The 16,118-nt window shown below is 32.0% G+C and overlaps 1 protein-coding gene across 1 annotated transcript in view; it reads right to left on the bottom strand.

The window, feature by feature from the left end:
- Nucleotides 1–16,118, bottom strand: part of LOC115874888 (inactive rhomboid protein 1) — a 143,175-nt gene that overhangs the window by 93,002 nt on the left and 34,055 nt on the right. The window contains exons 7-9 of the mRNA XM_030890187.1: nt 13,757–13,963; nt 9,081–9,248; nt 2,598–2,763 (exon numbers count right to left, since the gene is read on the bottom strand). Of these exons, the coding sequence (XP_030746047.1) occupies nt 2,598–2,763; nt 9,081–9,248; nt 13,757–13,963 (541 nt within the window). The remainder of the gene's footprint in view (nt 1–2,597; nt 2,764–9,080; nt 9,249–13,756; nt 13,964–16,118) is intronic.

Genomic DNA, 16,118 nt, shown 5'->3' with positions numbered 1-16,118 from the left:
CTAATTAACAAAAACAATAACGATAAAAGACTTAAAGAACTATTTACAAACGATTTATAACTAAGAATTTATTTTTGAATTTTAGCGCTTCAAATGTACTCGTCTATTTATATAACTGCCCTCTCTAGGCCACAGCCGCCGGCTTTTATACCTACAGCTAAAAGAACTCTAGAATAGTCCATAGATCGTTAGGTGGTTAGAGAAGGTTTCGATTGTTCTCGTATGTACTACTCCATTCCAGTGGAACTTGTTTCTTCTCGAATCTTCGAATGAATCATTACGGTGTCTATTCTTTAATGCGATGTTAAGGTCATCCGAGGGCGGGCTATATAGTTAGGTTAGGTCAAGGTCGAGTCCACACCGGTCCGCAACAATATGTATGTCCATTGACGTCGTATATGTACTACATACTTTTTGAGTAAAGATATCATCTTAGTACATCTCAGTGTTTTTTTGTTTTATTTTGGTGTGTTTTTTTTCAACGCATTATTTTTTGTTTGTAGAGTACTACTATTATGGTACTCTTTTAACTATCACCAGTTATAATACATACCCAGTAGTATAATTTTTATCACTTTTAACAATATTAATTTTTTAAACAATTTAAAAATAATACAGCAAAGTAAGAATAGGTAGTAACAATTATTATATCATGTAATCTCTGTATCATGTATCATGTACTATCTCTTTATTTAATGCGATATAACAATTTTATGCTCTAATTTTTGCTTATTGAAATCGCGCCGGTCCAAGTTACTGTGGGCTTCCATTACCATGACAATGACAACTGAAGCATTATGAAAATAATTTAATAACATAAAATACTAATTCACAGTGGTCAAACCATCTTATTAATTATTTATTGTTTTATGTTTTGTTACATTGCATCATGATCAATGACCATACACACACAATAGATGCAACGCAAATTTTGTTTGCCGTGTGATTTGATTACAAAATAAAAATTTCAAATTATTGTGTAAGAGACAAAAGTGTTATAAAATAATTTATCCAAATAATTCGAACACGTATCTGGTTTCCTTTGCCCGCCTTCAAAAGCGTCAGCGACAAAATTCACGTGGAGGCGCCACATTACGGGCAACAAAAATGACCAAATTGGGTTTGCAGAGGGTCGGGCGTCACAAAATTGCGACCATGTTTTTTAATATTTTGAAATCATTTTTGTTTCACTCTATTAAGGAAGGTTCTTGGTTAACTTATAAAAACGACTTCGAAGGTTCTTCGTTTCACTCTATTAAGGAAGATTTGAATACATTTAATGCTAAAAAAATTACTTATAAAATCATCTTTTTTTAGGGTGTTTCAGGGGTAAATTTGAAACAGTTTGAGTTGAGTTTGGGAAAGAAAATATAATTATAAGCACGTCTTAAGATGTATAGAAACAAATAAAAAAAGATTTGTGAAGAAAGGTCACATGGTTTTTACAGCATTTTGTGACAGCCATACTCTTACAAATGCTAGGCTAGCACCAGTGGGAAGGAGAGCCTTAAACTTTCTAGGTGACAATACGCATCGAATGACACCATATGACCACATTCGTAATTTTTGGAGAATATTGAAACATTTTACTAAAAATGGCACATGAGAACCAGACTATTTGTTCTCCGCGACAATCTAAAAATGTTGTTAAGCTGGCTCATGTGCACTAGTAATTTGTGCACATGCGGCTCACGATTGTAATTATCAGCGTCAGATTGGCACTTCTGATTTCACAAACTACAAAAATAACATTACTTTGTAATATTTATAGACAATACATTTTAGATGGCAATTTTAGTTTTTAAGTTCTTAATAAAATTGACGATTTAATATAACCCAAAAAGAGGCGGGTTGGAATGGCCGAATTTCCTGATAAACAGTTTGTTTGAAAAATTTAAAATATCAAAGGATTAACTTTATTATTATTTTAATTATTTTATATACAGTATGTAGTATGTCCAGCGATCCAGCGATAGACTAGACAAACTGACAAAAAATTGTAATTTTCGAGGAAAAGTCACTCTTTATACAAAACTTGCTTCTTAAAAAATAAGATTGACGATGGAATAAAATAATAATTATATACAGGGTGTCAATACAATACAAATTATTTTTTTTTTTACAAAACTAAATTTCTTACCTCCGGTATAAACTTTTTAGCAAAATGCTCTTTAAGAAAATTGTTTCAATAATCACAAATTCTAAGATATTGGTTTTTATTAAGTTTGGTAAGCCATATTTTTCTTGTTTATATGTAACTTCTTGGCTGTAATTTCTTCAGGAAGCATTTTATGGCATATGTTCAAAGGAACTTTTTGTTTTATTTTTATCTGTAGAATCACCTACCAAAGTTAGATACTAGATACACTGTTTTTTAACACTCTGTATATTCCCATCATTATATTATCAACTATGTGCATAACTGTATATTGAGTGTCGGTTAGATATTATACTAACGGAGGCCTAATATTTTAGAACTAACTCCCATCCATATTTTTTTCTATCCAAATCACGACATTGACCTTTTATTTTTCAAAATTCCCGTTTTTCCATATTAACATTTCGCACTGAAATTGAACCTAAATAAATTTTATTACCTGTTGATAATGAGCATGGTTTCCTTGGTAATTTTGGCACTGTATGTCTTCTTGCAGACTGGAAGTATGACCGCTGGTTACCGAACTATTACTACTACTTGAACCGGGACTTGAACGAGACATCTCAAACTGACAACATTTTGCTCGCGACGGTGTGCCCAAGTATCTAAAAATTTATAAATTAGTATTGTAGTTGTAATCAAAGCTGCAACAAGTCAGTTTTAAAAAGACAGTCTTAAGTTATTTCTAAAACCAAAATGATTTAAATTTTAAGTCAAATTCAGGGGCGTATACAGGAATTTATTTTAGGGGGGGGGGGGCAAATCAAAAAAGTAATATAGAATTTGCTTTTTAGGCACCAATTTTAACCTAAAAGACAATTTACAGTTTTTAGGGGGGCCGGAGCCCCATGGGCTCCCTTCTGTATCCGACACTGATCAAATTCAACATAAAGTTCAAATGATTTAAGTCTTAAGTATTTGACTTAAATCGTTTTATTTCAAGTCAAGTCATTTTTGTAAAGACTTGTAATATATATAGATAGACTTGTAAAGACAATATAACGTTATTTAAGTCGTTTTTATAAGTTAAATCTATATTTTTGACTTAAATCGTGATGATCTGCAAGATAAGCCAGTAAAATGACACAAATCCACCAACAAGCCAGTAAAATGACACAATTATATCTAATTTTTCAGGTATTTCCTTCTTTGGTTTTTCAATTTTCTCTGAAATTTTATTTTATTATTCAGCATCGTCTAATTTTAACTAGAGAAATGCATTGGAAACCTTCGAGTATTTTGTCATTATGCTCTATAGGCATAGATGAAATAAAAAAAGAAATATTCACATATAACGGGTGAATACATATACCGGGTGGCGTCTCAAAAGTAGCTCACCTCTATAACTTTTTTATTTTTTCAGATAAAAAACGAGATTTGGTATATGGCATAAATTAGGATTGATTGACGTTTTCAATTGTTTTCGGTCAATTCCTGTTTCACCGGAATGACTACAACTTTTGATTTTTAAATGGCACCCTCTGTATTTTTTTAAATTATTCGATAGAAAATGACACTCTGAATAGAATGACATATCATATGTCAACTTATGACATTTTTACTTAAAACAAAATTGTATTTTAAATTTCAATCTAGAGTGTGTCTTGTGTGTGTGTAGTACAAACACTAATTTTTAATCAAGGAGCCTCAGAAAAATAGATTTGTATATGTTTTTAGTGTCTTGTTCCAGCCGGTTAAAAGATGTCCAAATCGTATTTTTAATCATATCTCAATTTTTTCAAATGGAACGAGGGTAGATCATTAGCATATTTGGAAAAAGTTTTACGAATAATTTGATACCACACACTTGGTATTTCGAGTCAAATTCTCATTCTGAACCGCATGTTGCAATTTTAAATAAACCATATTCGAAAATGTCAAAAGTTGACATATGATATTTCATTTTATTCAGAGTGTCATTTTCTATCGGAGAAAGAAACAAATACCGAGGATGCCATTTAAAAACTAAAAGTTGTAGTCATTTCCGGTGAAACAGGAATTGATCGAAAACAATTGAATACGTCAATCAATAACTAATATAATCAACAATAAAAAAATAAACATAAAAGCATAAAGAACATAAACCACAACTTAATATACAGGGTGGTCCAAACTGTATTCCGGAAACTTCGGCAGCATATTTTGTATATAAAAATAAGTAAAAAAGTTCGCATAAATGTATGTCCTAAAATGCGAAGTTTCTGAGATACAGGGTGTAGAAATTTCATTTTTATTTCGATTTTTTCCAAATAATTTCTGAAGTAACGTCAATAATTGAATGAAAATTGGTGTCTGGAAGTTTTTTGATATCAGAAATTTGATTTTGATGTCTATATGACTCCTATTTGTAGGGGTCGCCACCTACATGTGTCTTCCCATATAACACACAATATCCGCAGGATATTCATAGAATGTCGGAATGTCCCATTATAAGATCATCTTATAAAGACATCTCTAGGATATCCTCCAGACATCCTGAAATCCTGTAGATGTCTCAGAATAGAATATCCTATGGATATCTCTGTCGTATATCTAATGTACATCCAGCTGAGATATCCAAACATGCTCATGATAATAAAATATCCTAACAATATCGTCTAGATATTTAGGAAAAATAAATAATGTACTACTTTTTTTATTACATAAAATGCAATAAACCATACAGATAGATATATATTATGTCAAGGCAACACAATATCCTGTTGGTATCTTCTGGATAATCTGGATATTTATGAGCTTGGTCACTCCCAGTAATACAGAGAATTTAAAACGCCCGCGCAAAAAATTTCCCACAATCCATCTCGACAGTTGTTTGTTTTTGCATCGTGTATTATTCAGTTCTTTGATTTAGTGAAATTCGAGGTGAATTCGGTCGTTTGTCGATATTGGATGGGCTTAAAAATGACTGAAACTAACAAAACTGGTTGAGTTTGACTTAGTTTTTTCTTATACTCATAGTTCTCGCCATGTTCTAGTAGAAATTCTGTTCTAACCTCAACTAATGTCGAAAAACGATGAACGACTCAGGGTCTCACAATGAAAAATTTGTGACAAAATTATAGGTGAAAATTTGTTGAAAAGCGCTTGTTCTTTTTTTTTTGTTTGATCTATTCAAACAGAAATCCTATTTTTGTGATTAAATTTTGAGTTTCTGTAATGTGTGGTGTTAGAAATTATACCTGTATCCTGTGTGCTAACTTTGATGTAAACTGTTGCTGCTAGATATAAACTGCTAGACTCCATAAAGGGTAGTATAATCTGGTATAATACTGTTACGTTTTTCGTCGGTTGTGAATCAAATTGTTCAAGTTGTCGTCTAATTTGTGTAGGCACGAGTCAAGGTCACCTTCCAACTCAAAGCAAAATGTGTCAGGATCCTCACCTTCCTCCACCAAAACGTCTCTCAGTCTAGCTTGCAAAATGCTTTTCTTTCCATCTGTTTCGCACTCTCTCTCTTCCAATATGCATTTCAGCTCGGACACTTTCAAGTCTTTCAACAATTTTTTCAGAGCCATGGTCAGTCTTTTTATTCTTCTAATCTATCACACACGCCACACTTGACACCAATTGTTACGTTTTTCGTCGGTTCCGTGTGGATAGAAAGTCACAATTTATTTAAACACTATTTATTTAACACTAATTAACAAAAATAATAACGATAAAAGACTTATAGAACTATTAACAAACGATTTATAACTAAGAATTTATTTTGAATTTTAGCGCGTCAACTGTATATTTATAACTGCCCTCTCTAGGCCACTGCCGCCGGCTTTTATACCGACAGGTAAAAGAAATCTAGAATAGTCCAAAGATCGTTAGGCGCATAGAGAAGGTTTTCGAATGTTCTCGTATGTACGAGTCCATTCTAGTGGGTCTCGATTCTTCTCGAACGAATGAATCATTGCGGTGTCTATGCGATGTTAAGGTCATCCGAGGGCGGGCCATATTGTGAGGTTAGGTCGAGTCCACACCGGCTCGCAACAATACCATACGATCGAAAAAAACGGCGTCAGAGGTGGCTTGGAAATGAAAAGATTGCTCTTATTTTGTATGTAAAATTATATGGGGAATGTCATCGATCGTAATTTTCAAGCCAATTGAACGCCGTTTTTTTTCGATGGTACAGTATAAATTGAAAGCTCTTAAACTCATACAAATAAACTTCTAAATTTTGACTCAAAATTCATTGACATATAGGTAGGTATATTTTAGAGCTGTTAATAAAAATATCCAATGAATAACGTCAAAATGTGGCTAAATAAGACTAAATCGCGAACGTTTTTACTAAAAAGTTTATAGTATAAACTAAGGATGAAGTAAGTATTGTCAAATAACAGTCCTCATAGAATGTCCTAAAAATATTCTATAATGCTCCCAACATCATCCTTGTATTATCCTAGAAATATCCCAAATAATCGTAAAAGGCTTGCCTAGGGATGTCTTGAAGACATCCCTTTTTTTGTCCCATCTGGATATCCCATAAATATCCTCCTCTGGTTTTTGGATATCCCTAAGATATTTACTATATCCTTGGTGGATATCCTCAAGATATCTATAGGATTGTGTTGTGTTATATGTGTTAACTCTATTGAAGAGTAATAACTTTTCGTTTGTACCTGTATAAAAATACTGAGTAAAAAAATATACATTTACGAAGTTTTTTAAAAAATGTCTCTTAGTAAAAATCGCTACTAGTAATAGTTCTCGAGATATTTGGAATCGAAATTATCAATACCTGTCGTCATTGACATAATATTAAACATGTTGACTAAATAGTTATTAGACTGAAATCATAAATTTGAAATGTTTTTGTGCCAAAAGTTCAACAGAAACTGTTTTATCATCATTTTTTCGCAGAAAAAAATTATGATTAATTTAAAAAAAATAAAAATTTCCCAAATGTATTATTTCAGTCAAATAACTATTTACTCAAATTGTTTATTTTTTTGTAATAGTGACATGTATTGACTATTTTTATTCGAAATATCTTGAGAACGGTTGCTCGTAGCCATTTTTACCAAGAGTCATTTTTTACGTAAAAAGTCATGAAAATGTATATCTTTTGATTCAGTAGTTTCATACAAGTACGAACGAAAATTTATTACTCTTCAAAACAGTTAAAACACATATACGTGGCGCCCCCTACAAATAGGAGTCATATTGACATCAAAATCAAATTTCTCATATCAAAAAACTCCCAGACACTAATTTTCATCCAAATATTAACGTTACTTCAGATATTATTTGGAAAAAATCGAAATAAAATTGAAACTTCTACACCCTGTACCTCTCAAACTAAGCATTTTAGGACATACATTTATACGAACTTTTTAACTTATTTATATCTGCAGAATATGCTGTCGAAGTTTCCGGAATACAGTTCGGGCCACCCTGTATATTAAATTAAATTTTGTGGTACTTTGGACAGGGCTCATCCTGTATTTCGCGTGTTTTACACGGTTTTTAGTTTACGAGCAGAAGTGTAAAGATGCGGTCTTCACATTACTATGCTACTTTTTTTATGAAACTAAATATGGTACACACATTTGTCCTAGCCCTTTTAGTTCCTGAAATACTGGGCGAAATTGAAATTGTTGCATTTTTCGACTCCCCTCATATCTCGGACGGTGAAAAGGTGATCGAAAAGGTAAAAATCGAGCTCCATAAAGATTTTCATGTAAAATTCAGTGGCGTAACTAAAACCAAGATTCGAAGGGGCTCGAAAAATGCAACATTTTAAAATTCGCCTTATATTTCAGGAACTAAGAATACTAGGTGTATACTATACCAGGTGTGTGAAAACAAAATGCCGCTGTTAAAAATTTATCATAAAAATATATAAAAATCTGATGTAAGCCTTTTATAAAACTTTAAGGCTTAAATCTTTTTGATGACTTAAATCTTTTCAATGACTTAAGTCTTTTCTAAAAAGACTTAAATCTTTTTCTCTTTCAAAATAAAGATTTAAATCACAAATCATTTTGAAAAAGACTTAAATCTTAAGTCTTAAGTCAGCTTTCGAAAAATGACTTAAGTCATTATAATTATTTAAATAAAAAAAGATTGAAGTTTTCTGTGAGCTTGGAGCTCTGGTTGTAATGAAATTTTAAATCCGGTTTACTATACTAACATTAGCGTAACTAGCTCGGTAACTAGCAATTTATCCTGGGGTGGGCCGGGGGGGGGGGGGCTGGGGTTGAGCCAAAGGGGGTCCTGGGGTTGGGCCAAAGGGGGGCCTAGGGCTTTTGTTTTTTTAAAAATAAAAAATAATTTAAAAAAACACATTTTTTGAATAAAACGTCATGAATTTCTCTATCAATAAATTTCATAGACTTGGTTATCAAACCGTGTACCTGTGGATTACTTAAATACCAACAAATTTTAAAAAAAAATAAAAATTAACACATTTTTTGAACACAACAAAATAATATTAACTAAACAAAACTAAAAAACGTCATTTTTACTGCATCACCAAACCAAACCAAACCATCACAAGCAAATAAAAATTAATACGTTGCCAAGAGTCATAATTCAGGATTTCTCTGGGGGGTGCCCAGCAGGGGGGGGGGGGCGGCACCCCGGGGCGCTCCTGTAGTTACGCCAATGTTTACTAAACATTCAGCGCAAATTCGAAATTAAATATAAAAAATACTTAGTCTTATTTTGTTTTGATTTAAACCCACACAGGATATTTCTTAAATAAGAGCAAGTATCCAGTAGAATATTTTGACACAGAACACGTTCATAATAAATTTTTTTTCATTTTTCTTGACTTTTTTTGGAAATTTTTTTTAAATTTTTTAGTGTTCAATCTCCATAAAATATGTTCCTAGTGTCTAGACCTACTCCTTTTTAAAATATTTGCACTTATTTAAGAGATTCCATGTTAGATAAAAGCTACGAGAGCATTTTTTACACTTACCTAATTTTCTGAAATTGATTTTGACTAAATTGGATAGGCAATCTATAATGATAGGTTAAGTCTCTTCGCATGTAAGGGTCACTGCCATTGTATTGTTTAGCATATCGCTCGTACGCCAGTTGATACGAGCCATAAAAAGTTTCTTGTGGTTGGGGTTGAGGTACATACCTAATAAAAAAATAGTGTGAATATATTAAATTCAATTTTAGCTTTAAAATTGGTAATTTATATTATTATATAGATGTTTATTATTATTAATCATTTTTAAAGTTCTTATGATAATTATGGTTACAATTTTACTATTTATATTACAATTTTATTATTTTTAATATTAAAGCACAAAAAGAACATAAAAGCATAAAAAGCATAACAAAGAAACCATAGAGCATCTGCTGTGCCTTTGTGTGGCACTGGAACACCGACGCGACGCTTTAAAACTTTAGGGCAAAGTTTTTTGGAGGAACTAGAGGAAGCAGCAGAATTCAGCGACATTGGAAACTTTGCAAAGAGCTGGAAGTGCTTTAACACAAAGAAAGAATGAGAGGCGGGTTTGGTACAATAATGCAGGGGTATCGCAATGGGCCCAAGGCCTCCGAATGAGGGATCAAACAGGATTCCAAATCCCAGCAACTTAACCTAACCTAACCTCTTCTTCAAATAACTCTGACAAATTTGCATTCTGGCTTCAAGCCTATGTCATATTTGTTTTTTAATGAGTACCAGAATTACCGATATTTGAAGACGATTTAACGGTAATATTTTATCGCATTTTTAGTACAGGGTGGTCAAAATTGGCCTGTTTTAACACCTATTTCCTGACTAGATAGAGCAAAACCGATATAGATGTCATGGACTCGATTTCTGAGACACGTTTAGTGGCATTAACCGCCTGTTGATATTTTCACTGCCAACTGAGATACGGGGTCTTTTTGAATTTTTTGCCATTTGGAAAATCGCCTATAACTTTTTTATTTCGCGGAATAATAAAATTCTGTAAAAACGTTCTTAAAGCACTTTTTTAAGCACAATCCAGTGGCGTAGTCAGATTTTTTCTATGCTTGCTCTTTGTGTTAGAAATAATAAAAAATAAAATTTTTTAAATGGAAATTATAGTTGGCTATGAACTTAAAAAAATGCTGCCGTTTAACCCTTTCCAACGATATAAAGTAATTTCTAAGAATGAGAGAAATATTAGGTTTTTTATCTTTGTATCGAAGTGGGCCTTGATTTTGTGTTGGCCTAGTTGCTTAATTATGTTTTATTACAATTTAATTAATATTATTATTTATTATTATTTATCTGCATAATTAAAAACTTTTAGTATTAGTAATTACAATTGAAGTCGATACAATAAACAAAGCACAAAACTAAAAAACCGTATTTTTTGGGTGACGAATATAGTTTTCTAAAAAAATCATCTGAGACGTTTGAACTGAGCACTTCCTTGTTGAATAAATATCTTTTGCGCACAGAGTTACAGCGATTTATTACCGCAAACTGGTGTAATAAGTCCAAAAGCTTGCCTAGTAGCACAGAATATCTAGCTACGCAACAGAAAAATACTCGAAATGAAAGAGCTAAAATTGCACAAATAAAATACTAGATGGCGCGACAATATCACAATCAGAATATAATTGGAAATTTTTAACTTTTGGTTTTGGATCGACGTAGATCGGCGGCACGTCGACGGCCTTGAAGCTCGGCTAAAAATGCACAGTTGCCAGATTCAAACAGACTTTAATTGGCCTCCCATTCTTTTTCTGGTGTATAATAAATAATAATAATTCCTTTCTATTCTTCGTTTCTTGTCAGATACACTTATATTAATTATTCGTTTGGCTTTTAAAATAGTTTTAATTTTAAGTATATTATTAGAAAACATATGCTCTCAAAATACATTTTTAATATACACTACTTTATTATGTTAACTAAGAAAATAACTTTAACTACCTTTAAAATTAATAATATACAGAGCGATTGATAGTGATATTTATTAATGCTGAAACGTTAGTAATGAAATATACGTTTAAAAATAATGGAAATGATTTATTAAAATGCAGTACAAAAAATGTTAATTGACTAAAAAAATACTATAATAACAATTTTTTTCTGTTTGCCAAGTTATTTATATAGACCTAGGTAGATTTTAAAAAGTGACACAGGTACAATTAATAATATATTAGTTCGGCATAAAAGTTGCTGTCACGACATCGTACAATAAATTAAAATTCATAAAATAAATTAAAATTATTAATTAAACAAATCTTTATCAAGTATATCAAATTTGGGCCCAATCGAACGCCAGGAAATGGTATCGTAATATGGTACTGCATTATGGTACTCCTTGATATGCTTCATGGTACCATAATATTGCAATGTCATCAAAAATACGCAAGTATAATCAAATATGAGCCCAATCGAACGTCAGGAAGTGGTATCGTAATATGGTACTATATTAAGGTACCACTTTATATATGCATCATAGTAGATGCATCATAGTACCATCATATTACAATGTCACCGAAGATACTTACTATACCAAGTTAAGCCCAATCGAACGCCAGGAAATGGTATATGCTTCATGGTACCATAATATTGCAATGTCATCAAAAATATGCAATATCAAATAACAATATCAAAGAACGCCAGGAAATAGTATCGTAATATGGTACTACATTATGGTACCCCTTGATATGCTTCATGGTACCATAATATTGTAATGTCATCAAAAATACGCAAGTATGTATAATCAAATATGAGCCTAATCGAACGTCAGGAAGTGGTATCGTAATATGGTACTATATTAAGGTACCACTTTATATGCATCATAGTACCATATATTACACTGTCACCGAAGATACTTACTATACCAAGTATTAGTCCAATCGCACGCCAGGAAATGGTATCGTATATGGTACCTCTATCGTATATGGTACCTCTATGTACTATTATGGTACCTCTTGATATGCTTCATGGTACCATAATATTACAATGTCACTGAAGATACGTAATATACCAAGTTTAAGCCCAATCGAACGCCATGTATAGTAATATGGTACTATATTACGGTATCACTTGATATGCTTCATGGTACCATAATATTGCAATGTCATGAAAAATACGCAAGTATATATCAAATACCGTACGATACCGAAAAAAACGGCGTCCAGTTGGCTAGGAAAAGACGATCGATGACATTTCCCATATAAATTTACACATAAAATGACAGCGATTTTCATTTCATAGCCATCGCTGACGCCGTTTTTTCCCGATCATACGGTATGAGCACAATAGAACGTCAGGAAGTGGTGTCGTAATAGTCGAACAATACTTATTATATTGTCGCCGAATTACAATCAAAATTCAGGATTCAGTTAGAATCAAACGTCAGGAAGTAATTTTATAATTCAGCTCGTAAGATTTAACTCCAACTAATATGGCGAAAATACTTAAACGTTTGAAAAAAGAGCTCTAATCTATTTTAATATGTTTAAATGATGTAGCAAATTTGAAGCTAAGCTTTATCAGGAAATATTACAATATAAATTACACAATGGCAACACTGCATAAAATTCTTTTAAATTTCGTTTGCAGAAAACTGTTTTTTTTTAAATTTATCGCCCTCTGTTATGTAGTAGTGAAACTACCGCATCAAAATATCTGATTTGGAGACAGGCTTTTAAAGCCTGTCTCCTTTTGAGACCTACGATTTTATACATGTAACGAGGCTTCTGTTGCGTAGCTAGATATTCTGTGCTAGTAGCCTTCTGCAATTCTTCTCGTCTCAATGGTTCTTCCCTTATATATAAGGTTTTTTGAATTTTCCCCATAAAAAGTCGAAAGAAGTTAAATCACAGGACCTAGTACGCTAAAATATGGGGCCCCTTTTTCTAATCCGATTCTGTCTAAATTCTCCATTTAATAGTTCAGTTGTAACCCTGGCGTTTTAATTGTAATTGGTAATACTCATATAGAATGTTGATTTATCTTTTCAAAAGTGTTTAATTATGCGGATAAATAATAATATAGAATATTAAATTGTGATAAAAAAATAATTAGGAAAATAGGTCAACACAAAATCAAGACCCGCTTCGATACAAAGATAAAAAACCTAATATTTCTCTCATTCTTAGAAATTAAATACCCATAACTTTAAATTGTTGGAAAGGGTTAAACGTCAGCATTTTTTTAATTTCATAGCCAACTATGATTTCTATTTAAAAATTTATATTTTTTATTATTTCTGACAAAAAGAGCAAGCATAGAAAAAAACTGACTACGCTACTGGATTGTGCTTAAAAAAGTGCCTTAAGAACGTTTTTACAGTATTTTATTATTCCGCGAAATACAAAAGTTATGGGCAATTTTCCAAATGCATGGTAAAAAATTCAAAAAGACCCCGTATCTCAGTTGGCAGTGAAAATATCAACAGGCGGTTAATGCCACTAAACGTGTCTCAGAAATCGAGTCCATGACATCTATATCGGTTTTGCTCTATCTAGACAGAAAATAGGTTTTCTCTGTTAAAACAGACCAATTTCGACCACCCTGTACATTTTAACCGGTAAATAGGCAAATCGATAAACCGGTAATGCAATCCCTAATAAAATATTGATTTATAATTACAGTGTGCCCGATTATACCTATATAAGAAATTTACATTAAATATATCTTACCGTTCAACGGGCATATGTGCGTTTGGTGGTATGTACCTCTGCCCTTCGTTGAATCTTTGTTCATCATCGTTCACCGGCTGATGATATCCACTCGATGGAGTGGGACTGGTTCCGGTAGGCATTTGATACCTATCCTGTTTATATTGATAATATCTATCCGAAGGTGATTGATGTGAAGAGCTGTAGTTGTACTTTTCCTGATGATATCTGAAAAAAAGAAATTATTACCTACTGAATAATACTTTTAAGCGGTTTCTAACTGTTCCTCATTCCTCACTTCTACTTTATCTATTTGCAGATGGCCTAAATATGTTTTAAAGTCTAGTTCAGACATTTCCAGTGATTTAGTAAATTCAGAAATTTAGCTAAGTAGGTATCATTAACATTCACACAAAATTATAATGTTAAAGCAATGCTTTAAGCTTCATTCAGAACTAATAGTGACTAATATTGATTTCAATTAGCGTAGAAGTTTGTTCCTTTAAAAAAAATCCTTTATGGGTTTTTCGCCACTGCACTGCAAGAAAGATCTACAAAATAAAGTAGTTATTTTTTGTAAACACTTCTGCGTTAAACCTAAACGGACGCTGCTTGTCAGAAGTTATGTTTACAGTAATAAAAATTTGCCTAAGAAAAAAATGCTTAACGTTTCGGAAAGTTTTCTCTTTCCGTCGTCGGAAGCAAAAAAATATAAAGAATAAAGAAAAAAACTATTTAAAATATTTAAATTGAACTATTCGAGAACGCTTTACTGTTTAAAACAGATACGTCTACAAGAAACCGTTGACGTTCTGTTAAAATGACATTATATTAAGTTAAACTTCAAAATTAACAATTACTACCTGATAACCAGGGTTCGGAAAACTACATGTTACTTTTAAAAACTACATAAACTACATTACATGTAGTTAATGTAGTTTATGTAGAGGGTGTAGTTTATGTAACCTATGTATGTAACTTTCAAATATCAAAAGTTTGAGGTGAGGTTATAATAAGTTGAAGCTTTAGAAAATACAATGTATTTAAGAAAACAGAAGAAATATGGCTTTAAATATAATATTCACACATTATATTATTTAGACCCCTCATACAAAGCAAAATTATTCATAGTATCAATACATAGTTTATTAATGTAGTTTTCATGTAGTTAATGAAGGGAAAAGACGTAGTTTTTGAAGAAAAACTACACGTAGTTAATCAGGTAAATTACGTCTTAATTAACTACTTCCGAACCCTGCTGATAACAATTAGTTAATGAGGTAAAATCAAAAAGCCCAAACTTTCTGTATGATTATTTATTATTATTATTTTTATTATTATTTTTTTTAGTGGCGAAAAACCCATAAAGGATTTTTTTTGGAGAGATGAATCCGCTACATAGGTATAGACATTTTTGTTCCTTTAATTTGAATGTAAAGCTTCATTCAGAACCTCCCAATTAGTGGAATAAATTAGTGATTTCAATCATACTTTATACTTTTTAGTTTACGATCATTCACAATGTCTAAAAAACACAATTAAAATTAATAAAATATCCTAGCAACAGCTTGCGGTAGTCTGTTGTATCCAGGGGGGTGACAGTAAACCGGAAAATTGGAAACAGTTCTGGCGCGGTCTTACCCAGGCAGAAAGCATGGCCTTCTAGACTGTCCTAGACAAAAATCTGAATATTTCTATATGATTTCTGTCAATTTCAGTTACGGAACATTTTTATGCACGTCGGCGTCCTCTTCTTTTGTCTGTGTGTCAGCCATTGAGTGGAAAAGTCAAAAAAGTTTGTTAACTTTTTCCTTTGAATAAGTAGACTAAGGAAGGAGCAAATGCTATCCATGTATTCATGCATGGTGGGCGGAAAAGCCACCATAAAAGCTCTCTAGGGTGGGGATCCTTGACAGTTCTGTTTGACGATTCATTTGACACATTTGAATTTGATTTGAAATTTTGTTGATTTGTCAGTCTTTACGGAGCTTATTTTATGTTATTTATTATTTATTCTACTACTGATAGTTGTATAAAGGTAGTAAATCTAGATGGAAATTGTGGCAGAACATAAATTAACAGTGACACTATCGCGATTTATCGAAAAAGACTCTAAAATAGTTGGTTGTTTAGCGTGCGGTAGATCTCGGCAAAAATTGAGTGAAACAACTTTTCGCTAGTAAGTGACTATATAATATACATACGTGTAGTAAACCGATTATTTAGGAAATTCACTTAAATTAACTAAATTATATATTTTTCTTGCATTTTAGCTTTTGTTTATTACTTGTCAAAGATTAGATGTCAAAAGATTTAGATACGTTAATTTGACTTACCTGCTTCAGTAGCGTATCGGATGTTTGATTATCTTATCTATTTTTTA

Source organism: Sitophilus oryzae, unplaced genomic scaffold (genome assembly GCF_002938485.1).
Source record: "Sitophilus oryzae breed Bouriz unplaced genomic scaffold, Soryzae_2.0 scaffold_1307_pilon_pilon, whole genome shotgun sequence".
NCBI lineage: Eukaryota > Metazoa > Arthropoda > Insecta > Coleoptera > Curculionidae > Sitophilus > Sitophilus oryzae.
The sequence above is the reverse complement of the archived record's forward strand: the minus strand, read 5'-3'. Positions and strand labels throughout refer to the sequence as shown.